The sequence below is a fragment of the Macrobrachium rosenbergii genome, chromosome 39 (assembly GCF_040412425.1).
Source record: "Macrobrachium rosenbergii isolate ZJJX-2024 chromosome 39, ASM4041242v1, whole genome shotgun sequence".
NCBI lineage: Eukaryota > Metazoa > Arthropoda > Malacostraca > Decapoda > Palaemonidae > Macrobrachium > Macrobrachium rosenbergii.
Genome location: NC_089779.1, coordinates 305,618 through 323,551, shown reverse-complemented (window position 1 = coordinate 323,551; position 17,934 = coordinate 305,618). Strand labels below are relative to the sequence as shown.

General features: G+C 37.2%; 1 protein-coding gene across 5 annotated transcripts in view; it reads right to left on the bottom strand.

The window, feature by feature from the left end:
- The window catches only part of Bre1 (E3 ubiquitin-protein ligase Bre1), a 193,614-nt gene that overhangs the window by 10,701 nt on the left and 164,979 nt on the right, over positions 1–17,934 (bottom strand). For all 5 annotated transcript variants that reach the window (XM_067082213.1, XM_067082214.1, XM_067082212.1 and 2 more), the window contains 10 exons: positions 15,191–15,451; positions 14,230–14,355; positions 13,599–13,772; positions 12,286–12,543; positions 8,735–8,851; positions 6,965–7,144; positions 6,561–6,724; positions 6,035–6,173; positions 5,657–5,785; positions 2,437–2,628 (listed from right to left, as the gene is read on the bottom strand). In XM_067082213.1, the coding sequence (XP_066938314.1) occupies positions 2,437–2,628; positions 5,657–5,785; positions 6,035–6,173; positions 6,561–6,724; positions 6,965–7,144; positions 8,735–8,851; positions 12,286–12,543; positions 13,599–13,772; positions 14,230–14,355; positions 15,191–15,451 (1,740 nt within the window). The remainder of the gene's footprint in view (positions 1–2,436; positions 2,629–5,656; positions 5,786–6,034; positions 6,174–6,560; positions 6,725–6,964; positions 7,145–8,734; positions 8,852–12,285; positions 12,544–13,598; positions 13,773–14,229; positions 14,356–15,190; positions 15,452–17,934) is intronic.

The following is a 17,934-nucleotide window of genomic DNA, read 5'->3' as shown; positions in this document are numbered from 1 at the left end:
TACTTTGTTGGACTTCAGTTTTGTGCATTGGTTTGAGATTTCTGGTTCTGTTGTTCATATAAGAGATGGTGATTCTGACCACTTTATTTAAACTGGTTCACACATTTCCCCTGTGTGATCATTTGACCAACATTATGCAGTGGCATTTTTTGTTGCATCCATATTTACTTTTGCATGGTAAGGGTTTGGGTAAATATGGTCTTACTTCTCTATTTTAACCCAAATTTAAATTTTCAATTAAAAATCTTGTCATTAAAATTTTATTTTTACTTTTAAAGAGGTTTCTTTATTTTCCTCTCTGGAATGTAGATTTTACAACCATGCACATTACTGTATCTTGTCAAGTCTAATAAAATGTTTTTTTTACCCTTTCGAAGCACAGGAATGATCTCCTCAGTCATCAAAAGGGTCTCGTCATCCATGACATGGAACTGATCTCAACAATCATTCTTTTGCTCCTAGTTAGGCAGCTTGTAACAGATAACGTGCTTCGCTTGTCATTTTAGGGAGCTTTTTTTCTATACTCTTGCGTCAAATGGCAACATTTGATTTCCAACAGGATCATCTAAGGGCAAGGGCTAGGCCATCATAACCCTCAACATACTGTGGGAGAGGAGGTTCTCTTGATGATGAAGTAGTAAAGAGGCTTTTATTTGGAAATCACAATGATAGTAGTGAACCTGAACTATCTGACAGTTCTGATAGTGACAGTAGTGAATATGATGTTTATTATATCACAGTTATAGAGAAACCTACCTTAGACAATTTTTTACTTCAGGTTTTATCAGAGATCATGAATCAGGGGAAAAGACAGAGGATGATGTAGATTTGTCAAGCACCAGCGGTGGTGAGAGTCAACAAAGAAACCGTGATACAGTTTGCGGATGGAAGACCACCGGAGAATCAGTTCATAAAAAATTGGTGCTCTGAATCTTGTATTGGAGATATGTTCGCATTTTCTACAGAAAGCCAAGTCTATTTCCTTTTTTTTTTTTTTTTGAAAGAGATTTTCCAGATGAAATTTTTGGCCAAGGGCAAACGTTCTAAGTTTGTAATCAAGATTTTCAAACTGAATAACAAAAATGGTGCTAATTTACACTGAAATGAATCACCAATAAAAGCTACATAACTCAGTATTTGAATAACTACCTACACATCATTTGCATATTTCATCGCTTTACTATAATAAAACATTCTATCATACGAGTAAAGTGTAACATTATAACAGTAATGAAAATACCAAAGAATCAAAGTACAAATACAAAAGGGAGAAAATTGGTCAGCTGCATGATTAACAGGATACTGATCTTGTTACTAGTAGCGATAACAAGCTCACAGAGAAAGGATCAAGTAGGTTCATCTTAATTATTTGGCAAAAATGATTGTATACTATAATCTATTCATTATGTCATGTTTCATTACTTTTATCTTTTGAATTATGTATAGATTATATAGCATGGTATGACTCTAATTTTAGGCAGCTGCTTTGACCAACCATGTTTTGCTTTTACTTGTCTAAAAGTCTTTTCAATTGTTGAATGCCTGCCTATTTAATAAGTAGTTTTCAAGTTTTAGATAAGATGCTATGGGTCAAGGGCGCATCCTGCCTGAATTTAGTTTTTCTTATTGTTTGTAACACAAGGTTCTATTACTTGAAATTTATTTTTTGTTTGATTAGAAGAATCCAAAGGAAGAATCAAGAATATAAGTATTTCAGGATGGGTTTCCTCTGTCTGTGAGGAGCCTAAAGGGGAGCAGCAATGTGGGTTCCCTCTGTCTGTGAGCCTAAAGGGGAGGAGCAATGTTACTACATTTAAGAAAGCAGCTGTCATGGGTGAACCACCTACAGCCCTTCCTTCAATGCCTAAAAGGTCATCAGTCAATAAAGGTTTGACAGTAAAGTTCCCCCTCACTCGGACAAGTCAGGTACTCCAGTTTTATAGGTGGGGAGGCATGCTGTCCAATGCTATCCTCCATCAAAATTTTCAAGGGCGTAACCCAAATCATTTTAGTCTTGCTCATAAAGAAAAGAACATTGTTACCTAGAGAAAAATTTTAGGTCAGCAGCTGATGCACAAGGTTTCCAGGACCTTGATGTCTTTTGTTATCAAAGCACTGGGAGACTGCCTCTTACCTGTCATCCTATTAGGACCCCCAAAGCAACAGCAATGGGGCAAGGATCTGGAGGAAATTAAGATAAAGCAATGCAGCTGGGCCAAAAAACCTTAAGTATCAGCTAATTTCAGCATTAACGTGTGGAAAACCTGCTTTTCAGTATAAGCAAGACAACAGTCTTTTTGAAAGGACATAAAACCACATGGAATTAAATAATAAAAAGTCAGGCAAGATTAAACACAGCATGAAATTCAAGGATAATTAATCTAATGAAGTAAAAAAAGCCGCACAACAATTAGAAAAAATTAAAATCAAAATCACCTGTTCCTGTAAAACATTTCGTTCTTCATTGGCTAACTGATGGATTTGGTTTGATTTAATACGCTCCGACATAAGCTTGAAATTAGCATCATCCTTCTCTCGCAACTGCTGAATGAGTCGAATATTTTGCTCCTGCATATCTTCAAATGCTTGTCCAGTAACTTCCATTTCATTCAGCAGAGTTTCTTCTTCCTACAAATTTGAAGAGGTATAAATGTACTAGTTTAAATATAATTTACATGTTTAAAATGCTGCTAATTTACCAGCTACATTTATATTAGAGTTGAAAATGAGCTCTAATATTTGCAGTGTAGATATTCCAGTCAACAAGCTTTTCAATTTATTTTTTCACCTGTTGCATAATATTATGTACACAATAAGTTCACTTTCTCACAAAATTAAATCAACAGATTTTGTATTTATTTTCAATCAAACTATACTAATTGGCAACACAGACACCAAAAACATTTTTTTTAAGCTCTCAAAGCTTATCTTGTTATGATAACTACAATTAAACAAAATAATGCAAATTGCATCCAATATAATTTCTTCCATTGATTCTTCACTTTCTATCCATTTCAAATATCTGATCACTATAAGCGTGAAACTAGAGCACGTCTCCCTTTCAACATATGAAAAAAGAATGGGTTCCATGTGCAGGCTCAATGACTATTCAGTTAATAAAAAAATTGGCTGGAGTCAAGCATTTAGCATTCTCATTCAATTTAGCTTAGCTATAGCGCTTGTTAAGGAATGTACCAATTTTATGACTCAGATAATAATAATAATAATAATAATAATAATAATAATAATAATACTAAAAGTGTAACCAGCCAAAGTTTAGACAAAGAAAAAATTGCTAAGCATTGAGTAAATGAGGTTAATTTAAGGATACAAGCAATAAACTTTGACTTATTGCATGAAATCCTTAATAACAATGAGGTTGAAGAACAGAATATACAGTACACAGATTTTTGTAATTGTTGAAAATAATCTCAGAGAATTTTATCATGGCCTCAACAAACTTTGTGACAAAGGGGAAAAATTAGATGGTACTGTGTACAGTTTATACCTTGATTTTACAAAAGTGTCTTCAAAGACAAACTGTTTGTGGGCAAATACGTGGTTATACTGGATGCATACATTGTAATATTAAGTAGTTTAACAAAACCACTGGGCTAATTTAATTCTTACAATGATGGCCTGAAGGATTAGTCCTTATTTTTAATAACGACTAATCTTTCAGGCCAGCCCTGTAGGAACTGGTCTGATGAGGTTTAGATTCTATTTATCAAACAGCAACTCTTGAAAAATTTAATTATAAGTGGGTGAATTGAAAATGATGGATATTCTGCAAAATTTCTTAAAACTGATTTTTTCCAAAACTTGACATTTGTAGCCAATTATATTTAGGACATCACATAAAGCATGTTACACTACGAAGTGTTACTCCACAGACTATACATTTAGGGACTGAATTATGTGGGATACTCAAACTTCTATCCAATCTGCTGATAAAACCACTAAGGCAAGAATTATACAGTATAATATGGTGAGTATGCCTCTTGCCAAATCTTAAAAGTCAAATTTTCAAGACAAACTTTCCCCTTTTGATCCCTCACATTATTTGTATAATGCCTATACTTAAACAATTATGAAAAATGTAATTAATTAAGAAAGTCAATTAAAAAATGAAGCTTCTCTCCCTCTAAAACAGTATTTTGATAGTGTAGCCACTGTTCGTCCTCAAGAAGTTACACTCTCAAGGTTCCCCCACCCCAAGGGCTTCCTAAGAAAGACCAACCAATCTCACAGCATTCTCTTATGGTTAGTTGGCCTCGACCAGAATAGTGCTATTTGGCAGTGTGATAGAATATAAAGGACTCAGAGCAAGAGGGCCTATCTCCTGTCATACAACGACCACCTAGGTTTTTCCTTCATCCTACGCACACACATATCCTACACACACACATATGTGACAACAGTGACTGTATCAGGGGTCTTCCTCATTACACTCTGGTCTGTCACAGGTTCATATGTCTCCAGTGTTTGACAGTGCATTTGTCGATCATCATAATACCACTCGAGCTAAGTACTGTAATAGTTTCAAAACCAAGTGAAAAGTTTCAGTTCTTTAAAATTTTAATGGGTAGGCTTATATTTGTTAAAATTGGGAGCCAGCAGGTATCCTACAAGGCAAGAAGTTAGGTGTAGATTGCTAAGCTAGGCTGTAAATGCTGTGCTGTTTTTTATAAAAAAGAATAATTAGCATTAATGCAACAATAAAAGACAATTTTGTTTATTGAAACTCATAAGTCAGTGACTTTTTAAACACTGATGTACAGTATAATTTGAGGTTACTGAAATGGTAAATCGGGTTAGTCAAACTTCATGTTTACAAAACATAGCCTTCACAGTACAGTAGTTCCCAATCATGTGTGACTTACGGGCCTTGGTGTTTACTAAAGGCCAGTATTTCCTTTGTAATATTTTATAATCAAACTAAATAGATTTTGTGATATAGAAAGGGTCTTTGGTTCCGTCTCTCTCCTGACTGTCCCTCCCTGCCTCTGCTTTGTCCTCCCTCTCTTGAATGCCACTGAACTACTCATCACAGAGGCTTTCAGTTGAATTGTAGGCCGAGAAATCGGCAAAAATCCCAGGTTAGAGCCCATTTTTTGAACTATGAAGAAGTCCCCTACATTCCACTCTCCTGGCCGGAAATGCCCCGGGCCTGTTAAACAATAGCTCCCCCGCCTTCAGCCCCCCTACTACAAGAACACACCCAGATTTTCCCCACCTCTGTGGGGTAGTGTTTGCGAGTTCAGATCAGAGAGGTTATGGGTATAACAGAGCGCAAGCCGCGCAAAGGGGAGCTAGGATCATAATAAAATTTCAGCAGTTTAACAACATAACCTAATTAGGAAGGCTTTTCCAAATTCTATGAACTTCTATAAACAAATACTGTACTACATAAGAGGAAGAGCACAATATGTAATTTAAAATGAAAAACTTGTTTTTACGGTGGTGATAGTCTCATATTTGTTTTATTCTCCAGTGCTTATACTGTATTCTCTATTCTTCAGCCACTTACATTCCCTTAAAACTATTTTGGTAGAGTACATAATTTTTCATTTTGAATACTTGAACTCAATGTATTCAAGTAATCAAAAAACAAAACAAAAAAACAAAAATATTTTAAAAAGTATGCAGGTGATACCTGTTTCTGAGCTGCCACTTGTCTCTGCAATTGGTGAACAGATTCATCGAGCTGTTTAATCTTACGAATTGCCTCTTCATCCGCAAGTTTCTTCCGTTCTTCTCGTTTGCTTTCTTGAAGTTTTTTGACCTATAATTACAATACAATTTTTCCCAGTTAATAACAATACTTGACTGATTGTTGAGAAAAAATAACTCGAGCCAGAGTAACATTTTACTATACTTGTTTTTCACTTCTACTAAATCAATATACAGAAATCAATACAAATGCTGTACTGTATTATAAGTTCCTTAGTATTATAGAAATATTTACACTACTATATAATAAAATGTATAACTGCAGGATACAACAAAAATGGAAATAGTTCTAGCGACATACCTGGGCTTTAAGTTCCTCTACTTCCTGTCTCGCTTTCTTTTCTGCTGCCATTAGCTGTACTTTATCTCGCTGTTCCTTTCCAACACCCTTGTACATATCTAGCAGCAGTTTCAGTTCACGATATTCATTGACTGCCTTTCTGTTTGGAGCACATAAACTTAGATTAAAAAACAGTGGTTTTGGAGAATTTGGAACTGTTAAAAATTTATGCCAGACAAACTCTGTTAAGAAAAGCTCACTTCAGCTTCCAGCTTATGAGCTAAAAACAGCTCTTTACAAAAACAAAATAAAAAAAAAAGTATAAAAACAAAATAAAAAAAAAAAGTATTACTAATTCTCACTACAATTTATATCTGTGGCCAGTGACCTGGTTATAATGGTAAGGAAAATTTGTGCAAATTTTTTTATATGTAAAACAAACCAATGCACGTGACTCAACTTATTGTGTAAGCATCTTGGAAGACAATAAAGTTTTAGACGGTAAAATCCCATAGAAGAATAATTGGAAATAAAACTGTATTCTTACTTGTGTTCTGATTTCAGGTTCCGAATAATTTCACTCTCTCTGGAATCTTTTGCAGGGGGAGCACCGCTGGCTTGCTTGCTTATATTTGCATCTTTACTTTCTTTACCTTCTTTTTTTGCTTCCTTTTTGATCTTTTCATCTTTTTTGTCGGTTTCATCATTTTCCTGTGACGAGACGCCAAAATTTAAATACAAGACAAATGCTAAATATATATTTTGCACAACTTATGCAACTTAAATCTTTCAAATACAATCACAGCTACCACTGAGTAACAGTCGAAAACAGCAGTTTCATTTTACAAGAGATGTTGCTAAACAAACAGAAAACATAACCATTCCTACTTGGAATGTTTTTGCACTGTAACAAAGACACTAATCTGAGAAACAGTATCAAGCCTGAAATACCTTGGTTTCTTCTTCAGCCTCCTCCTTCTTAACATCCAATCCCTCTGAGGATTTATCTTCTCCACTTGGACCACCACTACTGCTCCCTCCCCCTCCTCCTGATGGTGTCCAAGTTTGTTGGTTAGTAGCTGTGGCTGGGCCAGATGAATCACACGATTCACTGCCTTCTTCTTTAACTGCCTGTCAAAAAAAGGTAATATCTACATAAAATATTCAATGAAATAATATTGATCCAACAGACTGGTTTGTATCATAAGAAGAGCCATAATTAAATGCTGACTAACCATAAGAAATCTATGCATTCAACTCTTGCATTTACAGTTTTCGGTTTTTGGAGTAGGTTAATCACAAAATTGTCACCAATAATTAAATAGAATGCTTTTTGAGCATTGTGACAATCCTTGTAAACCTAAATGTGATGCATAGGCCAAATAAATAAAGTAAGCTAAAATGTTTAAGTGAGCTATAATACAGACTGTATTTAGCCTATGTTATCTCTAAAATCCAGTACTGTATACACAAATTAACTATAAGTAACACTTCAAAATGAAGTCACACACACTCTCGAAACTCAGAAACCTCAGACAACTTTGTCTCTATCAAAGAAAAATGTGCACTAAGGTAAAGCTGCACACAATGTATATAGATTAACTAAAATCAACTATAAATAGTTAAAATAACATTATTCCCTTTACAAACAAGAATAGTTTTACAACTTTACTATAATTCACAACAGCTGCAGATCTGCATATTTTGTCGGGGATTCTCAACACTGTCCTAGCTCTCAGTCTCACTCATAAGTTATCTTATGCTACAGTTACCCACAAATACGTCAAATAGTAGACTGTGATGTAAGTGCATAATAAGGAAATGTCAAATCTTGCAGCTGTTGCAGCATGGAAAAAACACTGCAGCACGTACAATAAGCTTTTCTTTCTGACGTGGATACACCTACTTGTCTGTCAGTGCAGAATTGCTGTGAAAATGGGGTCCCAATTGACTTGAATACAATTTGAGAAAAGGCAATGTCCTTATACAAATCCTTAAGGCAAGTAGAATGCAAAATCTAGCTAGCTCTGCAGACTTTAAGGCAAGCAAAGGCTGGTTTGATCATTTCAGGGGGTGGTTTGGACTGTGAAATGTAAAGAACCTTCTGCCAACCAAGAGGGACCTAAGTAGTTTCCCGACATAATCTAGACATTTCAAGAGGAGCATGGATATTCAATGTACAAGGTATTCACTGCCGATAAAACTGCTCTGTTCCAGAAAACAAATGGCGCAAAGGGCATTCAGTAGCCCTGAAAGCGGTCATGCACCAGGTTTGAAGGCAGAAAAAGTGTATTGCTGTTATTTAGTGCTAACACTATCATGTGTTCACAAATTTGCTTTAAGGGGATAAGATAAATTTGATCAACTGTCAGTCTTTTGGACGTATAACTTTACCAATTCAAAATAAAAAAAAAATATACAAATTCCCAACTGCATGAATTAAATACAAAAATGTTAAACCATAAATTCTAGTATACAGTATATTATATTATAGCTCCAGTAACTATAAACACATATTGTTAATCAACAAAGACAGGAATTACCCTTTTAAGACAAAACACTTGACATCCTGCATAGAATACTCGAATTGGATGATTAAACACAAAGAAAAAAAAGGATACACCAATTTGTAATATAATTTTCTGAAACAAAGAAAACATCAATCTGATTATTCAGTTAGAGCAAACTATACGAAACGTACTGTATTTCGAACAAGATTACCTGCTCTTTCATTCCATCACCACGGTCACTACTAACACTATCTTGTCTCTCACTGACGCTGGCGCTTCGCTGCCTGACAGCAAGTTTTTGGTGGAGCTCTTCAATTTCCCTTTTTAACTATAAAAGTAAAAAAGTGGTTATTAATGTGAAAACTACTGCTTACCAATCATTACCAAATATAACATAAAATTAAATTTCCTTACTTTCAAAACAAAAATGGTACAAAAACTGACACAACTCTTGAACGTTTCAATTTCCAATGCTAAATAAAAACTCACTTCATATCCTGCAATTTCAAAATACTTAAATAGTGGCTCACAACATATATATGCATAAAAATCTTTAACATATTTTAAAACTACCAGAAAACAAATCTGACAAGGCAAAAAAAAAATAAATAAATAAAAAAAAAATAAAGTTTTAAAGGAATGAAACCAACGCCTTATGATTTGCATTTTGAAAAGCAGATCTTTCATGACTCTTGAAAGCAGTTTTATCTGACATGACTCTTCTCTTGGCTCATCTTGGAAAAACTGCTTGGAAGCACCCTAGTGCATGACTAAAAATTTCTTTAGTGCTCCCCCACTTTTTCACCGAAACAGGTTCCAGAACCAACTGCGAAAATGCAAAATCCCTTCTAAAAATGCTTGTAAGTGCTTAAACTGCCAAATACCCTGTACCCTTAAACTAAAATGCTTATAACTGCCTATTTTAACAGTTCACTGCCAAATTTAATATTTCAAACAAAAATATACCTTAAATTATCATACTAAAACAATTTAATATTTCATAAAAAAAATGCACCCCAAACCATCACCCTAACAAACACCCGATGTCATCTTAGATTACCCTCATACAACTGTTACTCTTAAGTATATACACCCCTAAAATAATCACAACAATGATTTACCAATTTTCAAATATTAATATTAATGTAAATACAGCAAAATATCTACAAAATGTTTAATACAAATTAAATAAATCTGTCTTACAGAATGTTCGACCACTAATCAAGTAACCCTTGTATTCATAGCCATTTTCTTTCATAGTATTGAAGTCGTTCTGTTTTCCTTTTACATCGGTAAAATCAATTACTGTCACTAGTGTATTAAATATTTTTAATGTGCACATGTATCTTTGTTCTCTCTCTCACTGAGATAAGAGAGAGATTGATTTTTTATGCATGTATGTTTATTTGTTTTGTACAGTATAGTTTTATAGATAAACGTGATGTTACTTTGTCATTTATTTTTTCATATTTTCCATGCTATAATTATACAACTTTTTTGCATTTCAATAAAAGCAGATAGGAAAATAAAATGAAAATAATTAGTGAATATTTTAGATGCTGTACTATACAGTATGCTCTATCATCCAAAAACACTTCACAGAGGAGGCGGCAGATATCAAGAGGAATTGTATGGTTGGGAGTCAGCTTCGACAACATCACAGACAATGGAAGTTTTCCCTGTGGGGGGACAGCATTATTTATATGTGCAGAAAGGCCCTGTTAATGGGCCCCATAGAGAAACATGCGTATATTTGCCACCAAGTACGTTTCTTGTTTGCCAAAGTTTCGGATAATTACTGTTGCCTAAGTACGTTGAATCATTTCAAAAGGAACTTAGACAGTTTCTATAGATCTGAAAGATGCATACTGGCACATCCCTATAGCCACTGACCAGGTAAGATGAACATCATCTCCTCTGGAGGGATGAGAACTAGAAGACAGACGGGAACCTATGCGTGGATGTGTAGGGCTGACATCGCACTCCTTAACAGCAGGCTGTAAAGGAACTGGAGTAGGAGCACGGCTGTGCTCTGTAGCATGGACATGTTCTTCTGTATGGGGACATTCGTGCTCAGGAACACGGGCATGATCTTCTGCATGAGCATGTTCAACCACCCGAAGCAGGAGCAGGAGTGTCTACTAAGCGCTTCATCAGAACCAGAGGAACGTCTAGGCCGGACAACAGGGCTCCTGGAATGCTGAATCCCAGAACGCGAGCTCCAGACATCCTTAGAAGAATGAGGACTTGAAGGATGATGTGGTGAAGGAGGGCGTACCAGAAGAGCCCTCTTCACAGACAAAAACAGCAGGATGAGTCTTTTTAACAGGACGAAATCATCCTTCCTGCAGATACGATAGGTCTGAGACGCTTCCTACTAAGGGAAGAGACAAAGTCTCTAATTCGCCACTGCTTGACAGGAGCAAGGGAAGACAAAGAAGACATCATCCTACAATGTTTCACTTGCACAATACCTCTATAACTCTTGCAAAATCGATCAACCATTGCCTGAACCAATGAGTCGGAAGGAGGGGCGGAGGCCAGAGCAGGACAGCATGCTGGGACGAGAGAGGAGCAGTCAGCTGGGAAGACAAAACAGCTGATGAACTGGGCACAGGATGGGGGGGTAGCAGCTGGGGTGGGAAATGACAAGGCGGCTGACCCAAGCTCGCGTAAATTCATGTAGTGGGACAACAGGCCATCCAAGGTTGGTAACCCTGATAGGCCTAGAGAAGCCTAGAGACCAGCCATCTTCTGCACTTCGGAATCTGAAAGGGCAGAGCAAAATGGAGGCGCATCTGCTCGTAATGGGGAAGATAATGTAACCCACCCCCGGCAAAAGCAGAAGAGGAAGCATTAGTAGGGAAGTCTCCTGACCCCTCTCCCAAAACTTCCATAGACAAAGCTATAGAAGAGTGGGAAGAGGCAAAATCTTCCAAAGAAGATGTAGCAACTGGAGGATATGGCAAAGAGGCGACGGAACAAGAAGAAGCATGCGACACATCCATCGAAGGAGGGAACCCTTTCCAAGATGGAGCCTCTGACTTTCTCCTACGCTGCCTCTTCTTGGCAAAAACCCTCCACTGCTCAGGAGGCCAAGAATGACACTCAGGGCATGGATTACTGATATTACAGACACTCAGGGCATGGATTAGTGATATTATTACAATGATCAATCATTAGCTCTGCATCGGCTACACGTAGAATGGGGATCAGTCTCAGCCGATGCCAAAAAGCAAGAGCAAGGGTAACCATCAACGCCAGGGAACATCCTCTGATGCTTGGAAAGTCTGGCAGAAACTGGAGGCTGGGATGATTCTTGCGGATGCATGATTACACACAAGCAGACAGCACACGAAAACACAATCACCAGCGCAAGCAAACACAAGCACAACAATTCAGCAAAAAACAGTTTCGGAGAGACAAGCGAAAGCATGTCTTCCTATGAGGGCGGTAAAGAACAAACCGAGGTGTCATTTCTTTTGATACATGTGCAAAGGAACTTGATGGCTACCACCTAGGACCATCGGCCTACCTCGTTGCCACCAATTCCTAGTGTGTTGTTTTTACGTTTCCAGCTGGCACTAGAAGAATTATCCTTAAGTTAAGACCCAGGTTTGTTCCGCATATGAACAAATTTCATTTTTAAATACTGGTAGAATTCAAAGCAGTTTAACCTAAAAGTCAAGTTCAGAATAAAAGTTATCGGTGTTTCCATGGTACATCATAGTTTCTGCATTTTCAAAGATTTCCATGACTTACCTTGTTTACTTCTGAAGCAGACTCCTTGTATTTCCTTTTGTATCTGTGAATTTCTCCCTTGAGCTGCGAGATGTGATTTTGCAATGAAGTGATAAGGTGTCGCATTTCTCGGTTGATAGGCCCAGTCTGTTCATTGGCTGCCAAGTTCTGTTCAAATTCGATTCTGAGCATTTCATATTCCTTTCGAACCTGAGCTTGCATATCTTCCAACTGTATGACTTCAGTTCGTAACTTCTTTTGTGAAGTTAACTCCTCACTCTGAAAGGATGTAAAAAGCTTAGACAAATTATGTAAAGTTTAAGAGTAAGAGCAAATAAATATGAGCCAAAGTTTCTTCGGTGCAATCAAGTTTTCTGTACATCGTATAATCAAGGCCATCAAAAATAGATCTATCTTTCAGTGGTCTCGGTATAATGCTGTATGAGCCGCGGCCCATCAAACTTTAACCACTGCCCAGTGGTGGCCTGGCGTATAGCATTGCCAGACGCATGATTATGGCTAACTTTAACCTTAAATAAAATAAAAACTACTGAGGCTAGAGGGCTGCAATTTGGTATGCTTGATGACTGGAGGGGGGATGAACAACATATCAATTTGCAGCCCTCTAGCCTCAGTAGTTTTTAAGATCTGAGGGCGGACAGAAAAAAGTGCGGACGGACAGACAAAGCCAGCACAATAGTTTTTTCAGAAAACTAAAAGCAACAAAACAAAATTATCCAAAAACATTTTTGGGGTCAGATAAGAAAAGTACTGCACTTTGTGAGACATGAACATGAAAAATTTCAACCTCAAGCATTTTGAAGGATGAATGGTATAAACTAACTCAGAGATCCCACAAGACTTTCGTAATTTCAACAAATGGCAAAAAATTCCTTATTAACATATGCAAAAGCCAAAGTCTGGACTAAAGCCAACAGTTCTGCTATGATATGGACACAGCAACAAGCAGTTTGTATAAACAGCACATATAACTTCAACTTCTGATATCGAGGCATCAGTTTAAATTTTCCTGAACTTGGATACAGAGCAGCTATATGCTCTGAGAACAAAAATGTTTGTCAGCTAGACTACTGAAACTGATGCCACTTCTGCAATAATCAATGATTTTTTTTATAGTGACCTGAACTGTGGACATGACGCGACCAAGTTGGCTCCTCACCAAATGCCATGGTAAAAAACTTCACCTCTTCTTCTTAAGATAAATTATCACAAATTAAGATATGAGTTTGGATCTCTACTACTCACTTCTTGTAAACTTGATTGTAATAGTTATAGACGCAGAAAATAAGGCAGTGATATAGTGAGAAACTAACCTCCATTTGTTCAATCTGGCGCAGATGGGCATTCTTGCTGTTTTGCAACTGGTGTCGAGTTTCCTCCAGCTGAGTCTTCAGTTGCATTGATTCATTATAAAGAACCGAGAACTGTGACTGAAGACACTTATACTCTGTTGTTTCAACTATAATACTTTCTGGTAGTTGTCTCAACTGGAAACGATAAACACAATATGAAAACCTCAGGTCAATAACCCTGTTAAATCAATAACTGATACAACAAAATGTCTTTATCATTAACATTACAACAAAATACATAGTTAATATTAAACAAAAATGTAAAATGTAATAATGTAAAAAAAATCTTTTTATATTACTATTAGGTGGTTACAAATTTACTTCCAATTCTCATCATCATATATGCAACTTCTAACCTATCGTGGGATATTTTCAAGATTACTCCATATCCTGTGAGTAATACAAGTAAAATTTCCAATGTTAACTATAGCCAAGTACCTTAATTCTACGAATCATTTTTCATACATACAGATGTCCTAAGTAACTCGGACTCCGTTTAAAAGAAAACTATACACAGGTAAATTAGCCTTTCACATTTCTTGTGAAGTAAGTTCATCGGCAACATCTAAACTTACGTGGTATAATAACTTACATCCATTTTAAGTCGTTCCACTTCCTTCAGAGCTTCTTTGTGTTCATTGGTCTTCTTTTCCAGTTCATCTAAGCGCTTGGCACTTAACTCCCGCTGTTCCTCCAACTCGCTTGTTAATTCTTCGATCTACAGTACAGGAAAATACAGAACTGCAGTACATGTTATCTGCTGCCTAATCCTACAAACTTCCATGTGATATTCTTCTCTGAATTGCTTTCTCTATGGATACTTAGCCAATTCAAATTCTCTTTCATCATTTGTCCATGTCCTGAACTCTAATTTGATCTGTGATCTTTATAGTTCTATGAACTTTCTAATCAGTACAGTAAACCCCCGTATTCGCGTTCTCACGGGCTCGTGTATTCGCGGATTTCTCTGTGGAACATATCTACCCATTATTCGCGGAAAATTCGCCCATTCGCAGTATTTTTCACTGAGAAATATTCACTAATTACTGTATTTTCATATCATTTTCATGACTAAATGCACTTTTTGTGATAAAAATATTAAAATACTCAGGTATAAGCATTTTTAGAGAGTTTTTCTTGTGTTTAAACTATCAAAATAGGCAGTTCTAAGTGTTTTTAGAGGGGTTTTAAGTATTCACGGATTTTAGCTATTTGCGAGGAGGTGCGGTACGCATCACCCGTGAATACAGGGGGTTTACTGTACTAACTTCTTTCTTTATATTTCTTTTTCTTACAGAACCAAGACAGTAATTACTTGCGTTACCATAAGAGATCGGTTCTATTATGAAGTCATGCTCTAAAAGTTAAAATATCTCCCACAACAACTAAGGGAATCACTGTGATATATTTCCATTTTTTGAAAAAATTAACTACAACACCCGTTACTGTTATGGCCAGACCTATGAGAGCTAGGAATTTTTATTCAATAACATGACTAACTATCTGCTGATGATAATCCTGCAAATGTTTAACAAACTTCTAGTGTAGCATACCTTCTTGGCCATTCCAGCTTGACTGATTTTTCCCGCTGCTGTGGGGACACCATTTCCAACACCTTTTCCTCCACCACCAGCTGCCATACAGCCCTCATCCTGAATTGCCTTCAGCTTCTGGCACGTCTCAGCTAGGTGCGTCTCGACCTTTTCGCAACGAGAACGCGTCCTGTTCAAATCATATTCCATGTCTTCGATACGATTCTGCATTTCAGCCTTCTCAGTGTCCATGGCTTGCAATTTTTCTTCTAGTTCAGCAACCTGTAATAAATCTTATGTTAGGTCTTAATTTTAAAAAAATACATGTAATGTGTACAGTGGCCCCCCTTTCTACGCATTTCATTTTGCTGTGGATTTTTGTGGAACACAGCATTCACTTGTCCACGAGGAAATTTCACTAATTTGCAGATTTTTCTTTGAGTCGTATCTCTGAAATTATCTAACAACTTTTGTATGATAAAAAGTAAATGATTTACCTAATAAGTGCTAATTTTCAAATATTAATAATAACAATAATACCAACAATAATAAAAATAATAATACAGACAGTCCCCGGTTATTGGTGGGGGTTCCGTTGGCGTGACAATAACCGAAAATCTGTGATTTTTGGCGCTTTTTCGGAGATTTTCGGCTATCGATGCCTCTGTTAGGTATGTACCAGTACCAATAAGTGACTGACAGCGCCAATTACCAATAAGTGACTAACAGCGCCAATAAGCGGAAATCGGCACATATTGGCGCTGAAAAATCAGATCGCAGATAACCCAGCCCACCGATAACTGGGGATGACCTGTAATAATAATACAGTCATAACAATATAAATATACTGATTAAAATATTTATGCATTTCTCTAGTAAATTTTGTGAAATTTTAAACAAAAAAATACATATTCCACCTTTTCCAAAGCTCTGAAGTGAGGGGAGGTTGGACCTGTCATATGTGTCAAATATCTGACCACAACCCTTCACGGTCAGATATTTGACATATATGACAGGTCCAACCTCCCCCCTCACTTTGGAGCTTTGGAAAAGATTGGGAATATGTCTTTGGTTTTTTAAAATTTCACATAATTTATTAGAGAAAAGCATAAATTTTAAAATTACAGTAAAGCCCCTCCAAAAACACTTAGAATTGCCTATTTTGACAGTTCAAACATAAAAAAAAACTCTAAAAATGCTCATACAAGAGTATTTTAATAATTTTATCACAAAAAGTGCATTTAGTCCCTTATCTCAAGACAGCCATTTTCTTTTGGGTGTAGTTTCCAGCCATTCGTTTTCTACTAGTTGTCACAAGGACATGTCCTCCGATACGGAAGAAGAACGCCAAGGGGCTTTAAAGGAAACCATTCAGTGAATAATAAGTCCTGAGCATCAGACTTCCATTTCTCAATTGCTGCTCTGAAGCTGCTCTTCCAAAAGAGACTGGAGAAACCTAGTACTTATCTGCTCTGAAGGATAAGACTGAGCTCAGCTAAAACATGTCCTGAAAAAAGCCAACAAAAGTATTACACCATCTCAAGACAAGGCTTTCCCTCAAGCTAACATGCTGGCATGAGCAGATGAACAATATTCTCCCTCTTCACACCAACACCCTCTAAAGCTTCACCTAGTCTTCCACAGAAGACTCTCTGGAGAAACTGAAGTCAACCACTGCGCTGAATCACAATGATATTTGGAATGAAGCCTGTTTTGCCAGGGAAGAAGAGAATTCGGTCAGTCCTCAAAACTGATGGGTACACCAGTAAGGGTTAGGTCTTAAGTATCCTTTGGGGTTGGAGTATGGTATCTTTGCTGAAATGTCTGAAGCAAGGGGAAGCAGCCTGGAAAAGCTACTAGAAAAGAGAGTTCTCCAACCTGGAGAAGGTTCACTTCCTCCGGTACACCCAACACAAGCTAAGACCTAGGTAACTGAAACCAAAACTCCAGAGCAAATCCCAAGGTGTGCTTCAATAAGGACACCAAGTACCCAGCCAAGCAGGGGCCCTGGTTACTTCACCCAAGCAATTCCATTCATGAATGACTTCTTGGAAGTGCCTCCCCAATTCAGCCAGCAATGGTTCTGTAGGCAAAGGATCCTCGTGCACCATAAGATCTGTTGTAGACCAAAAATTGGGAAGACACATCAGCCAGACCCTGCACCTGCTTGGAGGCGTGTCGGTATCAAGCTCTAGACACTGAGTCACGACTCAAACGTCACAAGTAATAAATACTATTACCTTATCTACTTTCAGGCCCAGAACTGGAAGTTTTTCAGGCCAGACTGGCCCGGCTACCCAATCTTGGAGAGCAGCAGAGTGGCATTGGACCACGTGTGATAATGGAGAAAGGTCATAAGAACATCAAGGAATGTACAGGTGGCTCTGAACAACTGGGACAGTAGAGAGTACAGGAAGCATGAACTCTTCTTTTCCCACTTTCAAAGGAGCACAAACATGGGAGGAGTTAGGGTCGGTTCTCCTCCCCAAAGATGAGAGAGTGATCACCTAACTATCATCAGATATGAGCAAGCCCGTGAACTGACCGAAATCCATCCATGGACTACTGCTTTACAAACTGTTGCAGATAATGTCACCATTGTCAGCAGGAAAAAATGCCTACAAAAAGACGTCCTAGCCTTCTACAGTTTAAAAATAATGTACACTCGTGTCCTTTGTAAGGAGAACAAACAGACTCGGGGGTCTAAATGGCATGAGTTAGTTAGTATTAAAGTAGTTTAACTAGACCACTGAGCTTACTTTCAG